Source organism: Amblyomma maculatum, chromosome 2 (genome assembly GCF_055883805.1).
Source record: "Amblyomma maculatum isolate TAMU_Amacu chromosome 2, ASM5588380v1, whole genome shotgun sequence".
NCBI classification, from domain to species: Eukaryota; Metazoa; Arthropoda; class Arachnida; order Ixodida; family Ixodidae; genus Amblyomma; species Amblyomma maculatum.
Window position 1 is genome coordinate 90,084,081 of NC_139345.1, and position 19,047 is coordinate 90,103,127.

General features: G+C 48.4%; 1 protein-coding gene across 1 annotated transcript; it reads left to right on the plus strand.

The window, feature by feature from the left end:
* The first annotated feature begins 5,863 nt into the window (after positions 1-5,863).
* On the plus strand, positions 5,864-15,298 carry LOC146199225 (uncharacterized). The gene is made up of 3 exons (XM_084592077.1): positions 5,864-5,901; positions 6,746-6,788; positions 14,915-15,298. The coding sequence occupies exons 1-3, from the start codon at positions 5,864-5,866 to the stop codon at positions 15,296-15,298; spliced, it is 465 nt and encodes a 154-aa protein (XP_084448203.1).
* Positions 15,299-19,047: the final 3,749 nt, after the last annotated feature.

A 19,047-nucleotide genomic window follows, 5' to 3' on the forward strand; every position in this document is an offset into this window, starting at 1 on the left:
CCTGCGTGCCAGGGGCGGGGATTGGGGGCCTCCTTATCTGGTGGAAGAATAAAGTTATCATCATCATCTTCTTCTTCTTGCTAATTCATTTTAGCCTTTGATACCTTCAAATTGGGCGCCAATCCCTTCCTATGCCCTTTTTCGGCTCTAATTCCGGTTTCGTGACGTCCCATCCTTGACGTCACACGAATTCATTCTTATTTACCCATTTTAGTCTTCAGTACTTTCAAATTGCGCGCCAATCTTTTCCTATGCCCTTTTTCGGCTCTACTTCCGGTTGCGTGACGTCACATCCTTGACGTCACCCTAATTGACTGCCTCAATTAACTAATTAGTCTTTAGTACTTTGAAATTGCGTGCCAATCCCTTCCTATGCCCTTTTTTGGCTCGACTTCAGGTTGCGTGACGTCACATCCTTGACGTCACCTTAATTGACGGATTTAATTGACTATTTTAATATTTGATACGTTCAACTATGGCACCAAGCCATTCGCTAATGAGACCATTTTCGCCTTTACTGTTTCCTTTTTGCCTCTAACGAATTACCTAATTAATTTATTGGCGTAATTATTTTTTCGCGCACATTGCGTCACCCTCTATCGATTGACACCCCTCATTAACCTCTACCACTTCTCAATTACTCACAACTGCTGCGGACAACTTTTACATTTTTCCTGTAATTAGTTAGCTAATTAACTTATTGGTCTAATTATTTTTTGGCGGCAACATTACATCAGCTTCTATCGATTGACACCATCCATTAACCTCTGCCACTTCTCAATTACTCGCAATTGCTGCGGACACAATTTTGTGAACGCGGTCTGCGGACACGGTCTGCGGACAGAAATCTGTGAGCATAGCGAAGTAACGAAGTTCCGTGAGATATGGTCCAATAATCAAGTGGCCAAGTTCACGACCGTAGATCGCAATCTCTGCGGGCTCGAAGAACTTGGTCCCCATGTCCGGTATATCGAACATGGATTTTCAACCCTGCCGCTTTGGCGTTTCCTGGCCGCGAACGGTATCCACACGAGCTTTGAAGGCGTCGGACTGCTCGCCCAGCATTTCAAGGCGGAGTTGAATTAACCGCTCCATCCTTGCCACGCGGCAGAGGCCCTCGACGTAGCTCTTGTGACGCGGCCTCGTCAACGTCGCTTCCTAGCATATCCCTCCACCGCCGCCGCCGGTGCATGGAGCAGGCGGAACCTGGGAAGACCATTTGACTACCCCCTGTAAAAGGTACGGCCCGCAGAGAGCTGACGTGGTCCCAGTCGTTTCTGTCATTGAGAAAAACAGCAGATAAACGCGTCAGATTTGAACTTCATTCGTCCCACCTAGCATCTTACTTGTCGCGAGGTGTTGTTCCAAATGGTCTTTAGTGTCAGTTGTGCGTTTTCAATGTCGTCGTTTCATCGAAAAGAAAAAGACGAGTGGGACAAAAATCTATTAGACACATCTGTGAAGTTACCAGAAACTGTCATCAATCACAGTAAATGCAAAGTGGCCGAATCGAGAAAGGTGGAGAAGGCGCAGCGATGCCAGCTACCGAACTCAGGGAACTTGATAAGTACGAGACAAGAAGGAGAGATAAAGTGTCCAAAGAGAAGACAAGAAACTGAAAAGAGACAACGTTTCACTGGTCGTTAATGGATCGGCGAAAACCCTATCGTGCATCTTAAACGCTGAGGCTATCTAGCGGAGACACCCTGCCGCGGGACCATTGTAAATATGGAGATAGGCGGAACTGTTCAAAGTTCTCCTGGCCATGCCGGTACAGTTCCGCGGCTTAGAAAAGTGACATAACCAGCGGATACACACATGTCGTAAATTTATCCCAAAAGTCATTGTCAGGGGGTGAGTTCAGCCTTCTTTCTTAAGGTCTATCCTTCTGTCCAGCATCTGGCAAATTCAACGAGTTTCAGCTTATTCAGGATCTTCACAATTTTGCGCGAAACCTTGTCCTTAGAGAATAATTTCCAAGGGCCCACCAGAGACAGACAACAGACTACGCCAACTGTGTCAGATAAGTGGTGTACACCAAATGAACAACGCGACAAACATCTTCACACGTACTATCGGCTGTGCAGAATGATATAATCCAAGCATACGGGAAACGAAGGCCGGTACGCAATAAACTTCCAGTGAAGAACACAGCCTTTGAATACATTGCTGAAAGATGAAGACAATGTAATAAAACCAGCCGACAAATGTGGTGTTATTGTCATTCTGAAATTAGAATATTTGAAAGAGGGCAATCAGCAGCTTAATGACGCACATTTCTACAAGAAGCTCCAGGCAGAGCCCTCCCGCCAACTGGCTACAGAAATTGAAAACTCTCGATAAACAACATGGCTAAGGAGAACAGAATAAGCGAGGCAGTGCTAAAATTCATGTTGCCGAGCAATCCAGTACCAGGCCGTTTTTATCTTCCTAAAATACATAACGCTAATAATTCCGGCCGTCCAATTGTCTCGAGCAATGGGACAATGACGGAAAACATCTAATTTTATATATTTTCTCATCAAGAACATCCGCCGAGCTTTCCCTCATAAATAAAGGACACAAGCCGCGGGGAAAATTCCATCTTGACTGTACTCGCAGGAAGTCTTTTGGTGACCATTGATGTTTGCTCTCTGTACACAAATATGGCAACTTTAGCCGCCCTCGATAAGTAGTAAAAATATTCCATAGATATAGGTGACTCCATGCTTTCCATCCTCCTCGAAAAGGTTCTGAGCTCCAACAACTTTGAATTTAACAAACAACACTATTTACAGATAAGCAGCATTGCAATGGGAACAAAAATGGCTCCAAATTATGCGGGCATTTTATTGGCGTCACTTGAAATCCCCTTCCTGGAAAGGTGGACGAACAGACTTTCCTACAAGCGTTTCCTTGAAGACATCTTTCCTGTGTGGCAACATGACAAATTAGGCCTCTTGGATTTTGTTGCAGACTTTAATTTCCTGCACCATCAATCAAATTTACCCGCAGTATTTTTGATTGGAGGATTATTTTCTTGACGAGATATCAGTAGCCGGTAACTCCCTCTCGACTATACAAAAAGCACACGAATAGACAGCAGTATCTTCATTTTCACAGCAGCCACCTGAAACCCTGCAAAACAGTTATCCCATACTCCCAGGTACACAGATACCGAAGGATATGCTCCAACGCAAAGGAATTTGATCAAAATAATCGGGCCCTCACAGCCGCACCGTCACTACAAAAATACCCAGAAGAAATAGTGATGATGCGATTGAACGCGCCCGCAACCTTGGCCGGGTCTCTATCCTAGAAGAGAAATCAGTGAAAGACGACGATATAGTACAAACACAAACCTAATCCTTACCTATTCCTCGACAGCTCCCAGAGTGAACAACGTAGTAAGCTGTCGTTTTAACATAGTGAGACAGAGTGCTCGGCTGTCATCAGTATTCAAGGAGCCAACACGGGTTGTGTACCGCCGGGACGGGAACTTGCTTGTTAATGCCAAAACCAAAAAGACTGTGGCCGGATTGGATATCATGCATGCGGGAAACCTCGCTGCAATTTCTGTCCGCACATATCGGACATCAAAGTAGGAAGTCAAAGTCCGGGAGGTTCATGTTTAACATAAATGAGGACCTCGACTGCGACTCAAGCAATGTGGCTTATAAACTGCACTGTGAGGTTTGTGGGCAAGAGTACATCGGTCAGACAGACATCATTTCTCTGCCACCCAAACGTCATCCTTACCCCATTTGCCCCTTTCCAAACACGTGCGTTTTACCCTGCACAGTTTCCAAAATATATTCGAGTCATTCTTCTACAGTCCGGCTGCCCTATACCCCTATTACATGGAACAAAAAGAATCATACTTCATTCATAAGTCTGACACGTTCACCCGTGGCATCAACGCTACTCCTGGGATACTTCTTGGGGAGTCCTATCAGCTATCCATCAGAACGCGTGAACGCTAAGCATTGACCTTTTTCTTTTCTTTTGAACAAACATTTTTGGTCCATGCACCTTACCCAAGTATCTCGCTGCCGAAGCGGCCGAGCACCACGCCGGGGGAAATCTTGTACTTATGGGAAACCGGTGGGTACCTGTCGGCACCGTGGGTCGAACCTGGCACCTCTCGAATGCGTGGCAGATGCTCTTCCACAAGGTCACCGAACATTACTATTATTATTGTTCTTAAAAGATTCAGCCTCGCGTTTATGCACTGAAGCCGACCAGCGGTTTGTTTGTTTTTTTTTTTCTTGTTTTTTTTTCTGTCGGTTCTTCCGGTCATCATCCTGTCAACATCCACGTTATTCTCAGCAAAACACTATATTCATCTTTCGATCATTTCAGAACACAGAAACCACGCAACGGCTCATCCTAACCTTGTCCATGTCAAACTTTCGTCTTTTTTATTTACATTTCAGATTCAGCACCTTGATTTATTTTTACATTTTTCTTCCTGCTGTTTACCTATAATTTTTTCTTACTTATCAGCTTTTGAACTTCTCTCTTGTTTTCTTTACCTTTAACAACATGTGCCAAAAACGAAAATAACGACACCATGGCTGTCCGAAGGCATTGTTCCTGAGCCAAGCTTTTCCAAATGGCTTGTGTGGTTTAACGTCCCAAAGCGACTCAGGTTATGAGAGACGCCAAGCTTTTCCAAATACTGTAACCTTAAATTCGTTTGAGCCACGTTTTCTTTAGTCCCATTGTTACGCGCTTCTTTACCCTCTTTCATTTTCATCTGTCTTGCTTCCGCAGCACGTACTTACATCACCATGTTACACTTCTTTTTTTTCCTCGGGGCCCGCCGTTTTTCTGCGAAAAAAAGCGGAGCTGCTACAGTTTTAAACGCCACTTTGAATGGGAGGAAAGGCGCCGCACGGTATGAAAGCCAGTTTACGTAAGCCCAAGATAAGGAACGTAACGAAAGTACGCATGTGACGCTATCGCCAGTGGCCGTTGTGGCGCCTTTAGAATGTGGCATGCTATGCGGTCTCGCTCTCACTCTCGATTGAGCTGCCGGGACGGTATCACGAAACTGAATTAATGTAAACCGCCCTTACGAAGTAAATACTGTTTCCGAAACTGTCGGCGAAATAAACATTGGAAACAACAGTCGCGTTTGTTGTAATTACGCGTTCTATTTAGTGTGTGTGTGTGTGCGCGTGCGTGTGTGTGTGTGTGTGTGTGTGTGCGTGTGTGTGTGTGTGTGTGTGTGTGTGTGTGTGTGTGTGTGTGTGTGTGTGTGTGTGTGTGTGTGTGTGTGTGTGTGTGTGTGTGTGTGTGTGTGTGTGTGTGTGTGTGTGTGCGTGCGTGCGTGCGTGCGTGCGTGCGTGCGTGCGTGCGTGCGTGCGTGCGTGCGTGCGTGCGTGCGTGCGTGCGTGCGTGCGTGCGTGCGTGCGTGCGCGCGCGCGTGCGCGCGCGCGCGCGCGCGAGGTATTTGAGGTCACCATTCCTTATCGCCATCCTTTCGCGGGCAACGACCTAGCACTAGTACATCGATCTGCCATTGCACACCGGGTCGACGGATTCACTCCAGCTTTGGCATGCTTTTTGAGAACAGTTCAGGGGAAAAGGACACGGTCGCTTCTTTGCAATACCCACCTCCGAACCCCCTAGCCCTAGCTTCGAGGAAGAAATAGACATGGTTCCCACTCCCCGCCTCCTAGAACACCTCATTTCTGCCCCTAGGTTAGATCTATTAATGCAGGAAAAAAACGTATTAATAAAAAGATTCATGTGCGCAAAGCGCCGGCAGCAAATTTTTCATGTGCAATTATTATCATTACAGTTCATTTACCCTGCCCTATAATTGGCGTGTGAAAGCGACGAAGCAGAAGAGCTGAACCAGTGCCGCCCGCAGACAATGTGGGTCAACCTTCTGGTGACTCATCTTGGTCTGTGGTAAGTGCACAGCCTTAATTATCCGCCTCCTGTGGCGAAAATATACGCTGGCGAATACATGTATGGACGGTTGGACCAACGTTACTAGATTACCTGGTAAGTTATCTGGTAAGTAATCTAGTAACGTTGGTTTGGGCGGCCTAATGCTCTTTAAAAGGTAAGGTCAAATGGAAGCGGAGGTGTGCGCATATGATGGGAAAGGGACGAAGAGGTCATCTTTAATAATATTCACCAGAGCGGGAGATAGAAGTTTCGATCCGTATTGCTTAATGATGCCAATATGTGCTATCATGCATGAGTTTCGAGTTTCGGCCCGCTCTTTTGAGAAGACAACCGTAGACACCTATAAGACGAAAATATGAAAGACGCCCTTCTACGAAAACGCTAACACCCTCCTACCCCCAGCGAGTACTAATAGGCTACCTTACTAATATGAGTACCTTACGAAAGGACGTTTTGCACAGTTGAAACAGATTTCATTACAGCTCGAACACGGTTGTTTCGAGATTGCAGTTGCATCTTTTCCAACTACAGAATTGCTATTTTTCAGTTAATGCTACACATTTCATAATAACATGTTTCTTTGTTTGGTAGGAGCCGCTTCTTTCGCGTATTGTGATTCCCAGGCTAAGACAACTTGTCTTTAGGCTTGCGCATTTTTTGTTTTGATACGCGAGACCCAGCAATGTCAGAGAAGCGATCAAATATGGAATCATATATCTATGCTCATGACGTCTTTCCCAAATGTCATCGCAGTTTTAGCGCTTCCCTAAAAGCGCACCCAGCCTGATGCTCACGGGCAGTACTCAAAACGGTTGTATCGTTTACTGATCATATGTTTCAGGGACTGGTGCACTTGCCCAAAATCCGGATTTTGCTGCTTTTGGGTAAGTACTCAAATCTGCACTGAACGCACTAGAAAATGCGCGTTTTTTGTTTTTTGTTTTTTCGAAAGGTTCGACGTCAGACACCGCGGGAAAAGGGTTTATACTATTTAATTAGACATCCAGGGCAGCTTCCCTTCAGCTTTTGTTTTTCCGCGTTAGCTACGTACGTCTTTAAAAGTTTTAAGGAGGTCCCACGGGACAACCTAGTAAGGCAAGAGTGAATGGTGCTCTGAAGGTATGGTGCACCGATGTCACTCCAAAGCTATAGATTAGGAGAATACCGGCAAGCGAGTCATACGGGGAACCGTCTCTCCATGGTGAGGGAGAAGAGTTTGAAATGCTCGTCGTGCCGACCCAAAGTCAGAGACGCTTCAGGCATGCGAGACAATTTTATATCTGCCCCCACCACATACAACGAGGTCACAGGTATATACAAGGAGAGTATACCCACTCCCACACCCATGGATGGATGGATGGAATGGATGGAATATGGGAGCGTCCCGTTTGAAACGGGGTGGTAGCAGTAGCTATCATGCTCATTTTTCTCCATATATCTTAATTATTGATTTAGAATGGTTAACTAAACCATTATTCTATTTATTAAATTTTGCTCCTACATTACTAACATTATGTCACTTCTCTGCTTTTAAGCCACCAATCTTCCAGCCGTTTTTTGCTAGTTTCCACCGCCGGTTTATTCACCCGGCCACTGTTATCTCTAAACCCCAGAGCTTCAGGAACAGTGATTGCGCCTGCATCAACTTCCGGATGGATACCATTGCATTCGAGTATAATATGGTCAATTGTTATTTGTTATTGTTATTATTGTTATTGTTATTATTCGAGTTGTTATTATACGAATTGTTATTATTCGAGTATAATATGGCCAATTCTTACCGAGACACGCCATGCACGGCTCTTAGAAGAGCTCAGATAAAAACTCTTAAAGCTCAGTCCTATTTACCATATGTGTTAGAAATTCCTTATCGCAGATGGTTACGATATTTTATATGGGGATGCGAAGGAAACGCTTTCCCCAGAGAGCTCCTCTCATAAACCCTCAACTGACAGCTGGGAAAAGATAAGTGACAACAAAGAAGTGCAAGTTAATCGCAAGCAGGATTCCCGACGTGCCCCCCCCCCCCCCCCCCCCCCAAATTGAAGGCCGCCTGGGGCTCCAGTGGCCTAACTATATACGATGGCAAAGAATGGAAATTTTGTTTCTTTCGTGTGTTATCTTTGTATGTACTACTGCAATACAAAAACAAAGTTGAGCCATCCTTTACCTGGTTCTGGTAGAGGCCCTATGCTAGCTCTGTACAGAGATAGGGCCGAAATATAAACAGAGAAATAGATCCAATGAAAAATATCAAAACTGTCCTATATATCAAGGGGTACGGACGACCCGTTCGGAGCACAGTTCCCGAGTAGCAAACAGATCGTGGTGGTTGCCCTCCCGAGTCCTCCCGCTGTCGGTTCGAGTTTTTACTCTATGGCGTCCGAGGCCGTCTGCAAGTGTCATTTGCTCTATCTCCGACTAGATGGACTGAGCCGTCCAAGAATACCTTACAACACTAATGAAAAACATCCTTGTCCACAGCGTTGTCGTGTGAGCCGGCCGGCCACTTGCGGGGCGCTCAGACAAAGCACAAGCAACTGTTGAGGGAACAACAAAAGCGCTAGACACGAAACGTATCCGCGCAGTACACGTTAAAGATCCCAAGGAAGTGGTTGAAAATCTTATACAGCCCTCCACTACAGAATCTCTTTCTTACATTCCCGCCTTCCTCCGTTCCCTTATGGCGCGGTTCAGGTGTTCCCCAGCAATGTGACATAATGCGACGCGTCTTCTTTCATACAAATCAATCTACAATTTTGAGAAACAAAATGGCGGCGGCTCGAAACCCTCGGCAGCGACCACTGCCTTCTTAATACCACGATCTACACACGCCCCCTCAAGCGTCCTACCACACAAGCCCACATCCCTAATTGGACTACCCTCCGACAAAATTTTCCCGCCACTACCAACATTGCCATAGCAGAGCAAGGGTACACCAACTGGTCCCGGTCACTGATGTCACACCTTCGCACACATGAAACGCACATCCAGCTCACAGAGGCAATAACGTACGTGGATAATCACCTCATTCACCTCTGGCAAACTCGCCGCAGCCTTACACGACGCTGGCGTCGCCAGAAACACAACCGCAAACTTAAAGACCGTATTGCCGATATCACCCATCGAGCCGCCGAGTACGCGGCCCAGCTCGCTGACTCGAACTGGGTGGAGCGTTGCAATACAGCGGCCCGACAAATGTCTAGCCGTAATACATGGAGGCTCTTTCGAGCTGTCATCAATCCTACGCAGACCCGCACCGAAACCCAAAAACATTTACACCGAGCAATCCACTCCTTTAAAGGCAACAGTATGCAGCTGGCACAATCGCTCCGGGACCGCTACTTGTGCACAGCTCAAGACCCCCGAGGATCGGTCTACTCCTACGCAGGCAAGGAGAACTCGGAGCTGGACAAACCTTTCCAGCTTCACGATCTTCGGGCCAGTCTAGTCAAAATGAAGAGAGGCACCGCGCCTGGTCGGGACAAGGCCACCGTCAAGCTTTTGGCGAACCTGCCTGACTCGACGTACCAGTGCCTACTCGAATACATTAACGCAATCTGGACAGGGGAAACCCCCTTACCCATCGATTGGAAAAGAGCACTTGTGACTTCATCCCGAAAGCTGGCAAACCAATAGACACGGATAACCTCCGCCCCATCTCTCTCACCTCCTGTGTGGGCAAACTAATGGAGACTATGGTGCGCGATCGGCTATCCGAGTATCTTGAACACAGGCACACTTTCGCGGACACCATGTTCGGATTTCGCCCACACAGATCCGCACAGGATGTCCTTCTCCAACTTAACAGAGAAATTCTCAACCCATTCGAACGCCCCCACAATGACCGGGTTGTACTCGCCTTAGACTTAAAAGGCGCTTTTGACAACGTCACACACGAAGTCATACTGACTCATCTAAGTGAAACACACTGTGGCAGCAATACGTTCAATTATATAAGACAATTCCTTACAGACCGACAATCATACATCAAAATACAAGACAAGGAGCACGGACCATTCATGCTCGGCACGCGGGGCACACCTCAGGGCGCAGTTCTCTCCCCGCTGCTTTTTAACATTGCCATGATGCGTCTGCCGGCCCAGCTGGCTGAGGTCGAAGGCGTGCAGCACGCGCTCTACGCCGACGACATCACCCTATGGGCAACGCAGGGCAGTGTGGGCGACATTGAAACCTGCCTGCAAACAGCGGCGAGCATAGTGGACCGCTATGCCCGGCGCTGTGGTCTTCAATGTCCCCCCAGAAATCACAGTATGTGCATCTCCGCCCCTCTCGGAGATGCAGTACACAAATCTCGCTGTCGCTTGCGAGCGGTCCAATTCATGAATCAAAAGAGATCAGAGTACTCGGTCTCTTCATCCATCACCAAAGACGCCCTGACAAAACACTAGCCAAGCTCCGCCAGGTGGGGGACCAGGTGGGCCGTATGGTCCGCCGGGTGTCTAACAAACGCGGGGGGTTGCGAAGTAAGGATGCCTTGCGGCTGGCAAACGCCTTCGTAACCAGTCGAATGCTGTATTCGACTCCTTACCTCCACTTGCGGAAGCACGAGGAGGATACCCTAGAGGTGATCCTCCGAAAAATCATGAAACGTGCCCTCGACCTCCCAATCTCCACCTCCAACAGTCGGCTCATGGCCCTAGGGGTGGTGAACACTTTCAGGGAGCTTCGGGAAGCACATTTGATGAACCAATATACCCGCCTCACACAGACAGTGTCGGGTCGCCGCCTTCTTGCCCGGCTGAACATTCAACATAAACAGTTCACAGAGGAGAGGCTCCGCATCCCAGAACTCTGGAGACGCGCCCTCAGAGTGCGGCCTCTCCCTGCCAACATGTCAAGAGAAGACCATAATGGGCGGCGCCTGGCGCGGGTGGAAGCCTTAGCCCGCCATTATGGCAACAAATCAGGTGTGTTCTACGTGGATGCCTCGGGCCCCCATCCGGGGGGCTGGTACACGGCCGCTGTCGTTCACAACGGGAACACAGTCGATGGCCTTACATTCAAGGCCAAATCTATAACACACGCTGAAGAGGTAGCCATTGCACTCGCCGCCTCAGACCACACTTCTAAATATATCATCACCGACTCACGAGGGGCTTGCCGGAACGTCGCCCAAGGGTGGACCACCCCCTTAGCCTATAGAATATTTCAAAATTGCTGTCGGGACACGGACCCCGCGTGCCGATATCTCATCTGGGCTCCTAGCCATCAGGGTCTTGCAGGGAACGAGGCAGCTGACGCAGCCGCCCGCGCGCTTTCTCTCCGGGCAGTTTCCTCGGGACTCGAATCGGCTGAGGACATCGATTCCAATCCGGCCTACACATTCAAAGATATTGTAATTTTTTATCAAAACTCGCATCGCAAATACCCTAACCCCTGCAAAGGGTTAGGAAAAGCGAACGAGAGGCTGCTCCTGCGCCTCTTCACTAACACAATGCTGTGCCCGGCAGTACTTAAACATTTTGACTGTGAATTCACTGGACAGTGCCAGTACTGTGGGTAGGTGGCTGACACCTACCACATGGTATGGGCCTGCCAACAAAATCCATCCCTAACCCTTCCCGGGAGGACTGGGAGGCGACCCTGCTCGGCTGCTGCGACCTACAGGCTCAAAGGGCCTTAACGCGGCGTGCGCGGGTGGCGGCAACCGCCAATGGGGTCCCTGACTAGGGTCTCCACTCAGTATTATAAGGCCGAAGCCCTTAAGGCTCCGCGTCAAACCTCCCAATATGAAATAAATGTTTTCACCACCACCACCACAGCTGTCGCTGTTCGCGCAGTGTGATTATGCTGTGGGTGGCGTACCTTATCTGGCGCCTGCTTGCACCCCTTCTATTTGAATTGGTCACTCTGTTGCTTGCGTAGGGAAACGGCTCGATTCCAGCTGTCCATGAATATTTAAGCACTGCTTGGAGTCATGGTGAGAGGGATATGGTCCGTGGAGAGATCTCTAGTACGGCGTTCGTATGGAGGCTCCTTATGGCGAATTCGAGTGGGAGAGCAGGCACACTCGAGAGCATTTCGAAAGTGCTCTCAGACAAGCGGGCGCCCTCCAGTGGGAGAGCAGGAGTAGAATCACTGGCTTCCAATGGTAGGGGAGGAGGGCTTTTCCTCATCTGAGAGCACCCGAGTGCCCTCCCGGCTGCTCCCTCGTCTAAAGAGTGTAGAGGAAGTCGCTTGGCATAAAGCGTCATATCCGCGCCATTTTTTTTTTTTTATTGCGTCGGCGCTCAAAATAGTGGCTGTAAAGCGTCGGCACTTGGCGAGCGGAAGGCATCGCTCATGAGCTGTATTTATGTTTGAGAGTCACTGCTGGCGTCGAAAGGGCCAAAGGAGGCAGGTATCGCCGCGCTTTGAGAACAAAGGCATACAAAACAAGCGGTTATACACGGGGCGTTGGCCTCTCCTCGGGTTGCAACTGCCGCCACTGCGGGCAGGCGGAGAATGCTGGGGATAGAAGTGCGGTCACATGGTCGTGGCGCGCTGCTCTCGGCACGCAGAGAGCATTCCCGTGGGAGGACAGTTACACCCACGCTCGGCGTGCTCCTGTACTGCTCTGTACTGCTCGGCACCTCTGCTCTCGTCCCCCCAACCGAATGCGCCATTAGGCTGCTCTTTCCGCTCCTTTCCAGAGCAGCAGAAGCGCACTGCGTACGTTACCAGAAGCATCTGTGACTCTTTAAAAACAAATTGCGGAGCCAGAGGCCATACGCTAGAATTTGCCGAAGGAGGAGGAGGGAGGTGGTTGATGACAGGGGTAAAGCTATTCTAAAAATAAAGATGTCACGAGTACACGCCCACTGAGTCCTGTCCCTCCCTGTTACTTGGTAGCGGCCGATGGGAGGAAACACCCTAATGTTTCAGTTCACGCCAGCGACGAGAGACCGGCAATTAAGACGCGTGGCCAAGTGTCGTCCTAATTATTTGCCAGTGGTTGCGAGGGGAAATTAATAAGATTATTTGTAAATTACAGGGTACAAACAGAGCTTTTAAATTTGACGAATAATCACAATCCTCATCTATAGACCATTCGTATTAGTATATGGCCATAATGTTTTCAGTGCTCCTTCAAAGTAATTATTCCCTCATTACAAATATACTCCACCTTGAGTGCTCCCTTAAACATTGCAAGAAAAATAGTGGAATATAGATTGGACCATTGGACTAACACCGTTCCCACTCCGAGTTGTTGATGAATTCACTCTCGCCTTTATATCTGATGTGGTGGCCCTCATGGTTAGCTCCGTTGCTAGAGCGACTGCCTCAGAAAGTAGTCCAGGGTTTAAAGCCCATGCCAGCAACGAATCCATTCGAGTGTGAAGTTTTTCAAAAAATCTGTGTATCTTCCCTATGTAGCCTTACGGCTGCACTTGGATGGATGCCTATTAGTAAATTACTCCCTTATAACAAATATGTTCCACCTTGGGAGGTTTTCGAAGCATCTGACAAGCACACATTTTATCCCCCAAGCGTTCAAGATATTTGTACTTTCTGCAAACTGAGTTCTTATTGTTTGTAAGGTGTTGAGCATGGTCTGAATGCAAAACCACTAAAATAAGTAATTGGATAAGACCACCACTAATCGACTACCATTCCATTATCACTCGTAAGACATCAAGCATGTTTAGGATGCAAAACGGCTGAAATATTTGTACAGTCAGGTAAGATCTCCAATCGATTAGAATGCAAAACAGGTAAAAGATTTGTATTTAGCTAAGGAGTGTATTACTTGAAGTCCACAAGACGCCAAGGTCAACCTCTTTCATATAGCGTTAGTTTGTAGGAAGTCGTCAAGACGTCAGACGGCTAGATTAAGTTTCGAGTTAGACAACTAAACAGCAGAACGGCTTAGCGTAATAATACATTTAGATTTCTGTTCATCATTTTTGTGTTTCGAGGGACTATAACTTGGACTGGTCAGGGAGTGAGAGTGGCCTGATTCCTTGATAATGCTGCAAATTGTTCCAGATTATCTGAAAGATGGGAGTGTCACGTTCGAGAAACTGTTTTCACTTCCTTAATTGCTTTCTTACTGACACTGCACCGTATTCTGACAGCTGCACAAGGCTATCTAGAGGCCCAGCCTTCCAGGGTGCTAGAGCTACCATCGTCTCTTCTTGTTCGCAAGGCGTTTTAGCGTATGGTTGTACCATGAAGGCATACCGGTTTTCTTTTGAATAGATATGTCTATTAGGTCATGCACCTTACTTTGAGACATCCCTCAGATTGCGTAGTACTGATAGACCTCCAAATTCGTCAATACACGGCCGAGAAAAACTAAAGCATGATTAATAGCAGGGAGGTCAACTTTAAAATACTTATCTGCTGTCTCCCATGCTATGCAGATCTGTTTGTAAGCTCAATATGACCTCAATATAACCTGCCGCACTTAATCGTCACTTACTACAGGCATATGTACCTGATAATAGAACAAAATCGAGAATGGTGGTTAGTAACAGGCTCGTTACGTTGAAAGTGAAAGATAGAGGGCGTGTCAGCGTAGCGCGTTGTTTGATTTTTTGTATTATTGTTGTTGTTGTTGATTGGTTCACAGGAAGGGAAAGGCGCAGTATCTGTCACACTTGTAGCTGTGGACACCTGAACCGCGCCGTAAGGGAAGGGAGAAAGGTGGGAGAGAAAGTGGATAGAGAGAAATAGGAGCTGTAGTGGAGGGCTGCGGAGTAATTTGGACCACCTGGTGATCTTTAGCGTGCGCTGACATCGCACAGCACACGGACGCCTCTCCGTTTCGCCTCCATCGAAACGCAGCCGCCGAGGTCGGGATCGAACCCGGGTACTCCGGCACAGTAGTCGGGCGTCTTACCACTGCACCACCCCGGCGGGGCGATTTTTTGTATTAAATACGGTTTTTCCTCTAGAAGAAAAAAAAAACGGGTATGCACTGTGAAAGCGCATTTGAAAGAGCGCAGTTACAACAGCATAATCTAATGCACGCGCAAACGCGTACATGAACGAACTCGCGCAGCCATGCTGGGGTCCTCCCAAGCGCAAGCCCTTTTGCGAGCGGCTGCCTCCAGAGGCGCCACCATCGCTGTCGTCCCAAATTCACCCTTCGGCGTCCAGCAGCACTTGGGACGAGAACGTGTACGACGACGTCGAGGTTCCCAGTCCCAAGCGGTCGACCCTGCATGTGTGGGACAAGGAGGGCGTGGCAGAGGTCTCCTACGAGTCCATCCCGGGCGATGAGCAGGTCGAGACCATCACGTCGCGAGACAAAGAGCGCCCTGCTCCCTCCCATAGGATGCCACCCGGAGCCGACGGCAAGCCGAACAAGCTGCCCACTCACGACAGTCCATCCAAACCCGAAGAACATATCTACGAGGACGTGGACAATGTGCACAAGAAGTGACTGTTATGTCAATCGGGGCTCGCGTCTCATAAATGTGTACTTGCTTGAAATGAACACTGAGCTGCCTTGCAGATGCTGCTATGTATTCTGAAGTGCATACGCGCAAAAGTAGGACGTCCCATTAAAGAACTGCGATCTTTGCAGAATGTGCAACTCTGAAAACAACGATAATCTTTTCCCGCAATATGCCCTCTGGTTGACCTCACTCTAAATTTCAAATCTAAATCGACCTTTCAACGTACTGCTTTGTGCTCTAGCAACACTTCAGTTGGTCCATAATTAAAGTTATTCCTGATTTGAGGTTGTGTGGAAATGGCTTTTTTACGAGTGAGGCGCTTGCTGCAAAAAAAAAAAAAAAAAAAAAACTCTCTCGCGTCTTTTTTTGTGCTCCCCGGCTATACCCCGGCCTGATTTGGGCGTGTTTCTTTGGCTGGAATACAAACGCGTGCTACATATTCGCTTCTTTGTCATGCACACAACTATACTGCATACAAGTAGCGAGTGTTTTCGAAAGATCAACGCAGCTATTCACTCTTTGTTGCTCGCAGCGGCTCTCGTGTGTGTAGCTAGACGCTGCAGTTACAGTGGATTTCACCGGAAATGATATGGTTGTACAACTTTTATTTCCATCGGAAACGGGGAGTCGTGCGCCCGCGGATTAGAGGCTGGCAGGTAGCCCTTGGCTTCTTGCGGCCTCTTCCGCCAGATGGACGGTGCGGTGCTGGATCGCAGGGTCCGCGCTTCGCAGCAGGGTATCCCAGGCTTCTCTACTTGTAATATTTTGCCCTATCCCTGGAGATTGTGGGCACTCCCAAATTATGTGGTCGAGGGTCCCTCTCGCCCCACAGTGTTTGCAGAGATCATTGTCCCTAAAGTCTGGTAGCGCGTGAAACGCCCAGACCGGGTTCATGAACGTATTAGTTTGTAGCCGCCTCCACGCGACAGCTTCTCTATTATTTAGCCTAACATCTGGCGGGGGTACCAGTCTACGTCCCAATTTATAATGGTCGATGATTTCCCCATAATTTTGCAGACGCTCGTCGTATGCCCAGTGTTCGGGGGGCTCGACGGCTACCCGGAAGTAGAGAGCTCGGGCTAGCTCGTGAGCCGCCTCGTTACCAGGGACGGCAGCGTGAGCGGGTGTCCAAATTAACTGAATTTTCCTATTTATTGTTCTTTGGGTGAGGATTTTGGCCGCCTCCGGCGATATCCTCCCCTTCCCAAAATTTTGAATGGCAGTTTTGCTGTCGCTAATTATGAACTTGGCTTCTGTTCCTACGCAAGCTAGCGCTATCGCAACTTCCTCCGCAGTCTCTATGTTGCGGCCTCTGATGGCTGCCGCGGATACCGGTGCCCCTCGGCCATCGACTACCGAAGCTACCGCCGCACCTGTTCTGCCACTTGCCGCATCAACATAGACTACTTCCTTTGTTCCCATGTTCTTGAACCGTCGCTCTAGAGCTTCAGCTCGTTTGGCCCTTCTTTCGACATTAAATTCTGGATGCATATTCCTAGGGAAGGGGGGGACTACCAAGGCATTCCTGATTTCAATATTAATTGTGACTTTTTTTTGAACTCCCCTGTCTGGGTTAAGGCTTACTTTTGCAAGGATTACCCTGCCCGTCTCGGTCGTGCTTAGTCTCTCTAATTGGGAGACTCGCACTGCCTCCGCCAATTCTGCACACGTGTTATGCACCCCGAGTTCGAGCAGTCGTTCGCTCGAGGTACCCATGGGCAGTCCTAGCGCCTTCTTAACGCATCTTCGAATCAGGCAGTCTAACTTCTCTTTTTCGCCGGCCTTGATGTCCAGGTAGGGCGTGGCGTAACTGATTCTGCTTATTACGTATGCCTGGATTAGTTTTAGTAAATTTCTCTCCTTGAGGCCTCTTCCTTTAGTGGCGACCCTCCTCAAGAGCCCGAGGGTTTGCATCGCGTAACTTTCTAATTTTATCAGGACCTCTCCGTTGTGACCGTGGGATTGAATGACCATCCCCAAAATCCTGATCTGATCTACTTTTGGCACCGGTTTGCCCTCCACCTGAATATGAAACTCCCCGCTATTCTTGCAGCGGAGGTACTTTGGATTATAAACGAACAACTCAGATTTATGCGGGGAGCACGAAAGTCCCCTTTTAGCCGCGTAATCGACAATGATGTCGGTCGCTGCTTGCAGGCGTTCCTCCGTACTCGCATCGCTCCCCTGGTTAATCCAGAGGTTAATATCGTCCGCATACATGCTAAAATTTAGCCCCTTGATTTGGTTAAGTTTACCCGGGAGGCCTCTCATTGCCACGTTGAATAGAAAAGGCGATAGCACTGAGCCCTGCGGTGTGCCTTTGCTTCCTAACTCTATCGTAGGAGATTCTAAATTTTGAAATATCATGCAGGCTTTTCTGCCCGATAAGAAGTCTTTTATGTAGTTGTACGTTCTCTCCCCTACTCCGAGCACTTCGAGCCCTTCGAGAATAGCCTCGTGCGTGACATTGTCGAAGGCCTTAGTGAGGTCTAGGCCCAGGATCACTTTAGCGTCTCTCGATCGCGAGTCTATGATATCATGCTTTAGTCGGAGCATTACGTCCTGCGTGCACAAGTGTGGTCGGAAACCGACCATTTCATGCGGCCACAGGTTGTTTTGCTCCATGAAGCACGTTAATCTCGTCTGTATTACGTGCTCCAGCAACTTCCCTACGCATGAGGTTAGGGAAATTGGTCTCAAATTTTCCAATTGCGGGGGTTTTCCCGGTTTGGGTATTAGTATTATGTTTGCCGTTTTCCACTGATCTGGCAACTGGCTCGTTTCCCAAACTTTTCCAATGAATTCCGTTAGTAGACTAATAGAGTCATCGTCTAGATTCCTTAGCATTTTATTGGTGATCCCATCGGGGCCCGGGGCTGATTTAGTTTTTAGTCTTACAATTTCCGCCCTTACCTCTGCCTCCGTGATGGGGGCGTCAAGAGCCTCATTGGGCGTGCCACCGTAGCTCGGGAGTGGGGAACGCTGGTTGTCTGCAACGTACGTTTTTACTAACTTATTCATAAACGCCGCATCGTCACCTTCAAAGGTGTGCCTGACTTTTGCCAATCTTATTCCCGATTGAGTTTTTGAATTTGTTGGGTCCAGCAGATGCCGGAGCATGCCCCACGTTTTGGAGAGATTCATGCCTCCCTCCATTTCGTCGCATCTGTTGAGCCAGTTTTGTTCGCACAATTTGATCGCGTAGCTTTCAATTTCCTTGTTATGCCTCGCGATTCGTCTTCTAAGATTCTTGTTCCACTTTTGTTTCTTCAGCCTGCGTTCCATGCTTTGTTTAGCGTCCCACATGTGGAGCAGTCGGCTATCTGCTATACCAGGAGCGTCGTCTCCTACCAGCGTCTTTGTCGCCTCACCAACGTGGCGTTTGAGTGCCTCCGTCCATTCCTCAATGTTCTCAATTCGTTCTAATTGCGCGGTTGCCCTGATTTCTCTAAATTGATCCCATTCTGTAACGGCCGGTTGGCACGCCCTGTGCGTCTTGACACCCTCTTTGAGGACCGAAACGATAATGAAATGGTCACTGCCAAAATTTTGCTCAGAATTTTGCCAGTCTAAACCCTGTAAGTTTTTCGAAAATGTCAGGTCTGGGGATGTGTCCGCACATACGCTGTTACCCGTCCTCGTTGGATGATCGGGATCCGTATGGAGGGTGAGACCTAGCTCGTGCGTGTCCTCCCATAGCTGCCTACCTTTGGTGTCCTGTAAAGCATAGCCC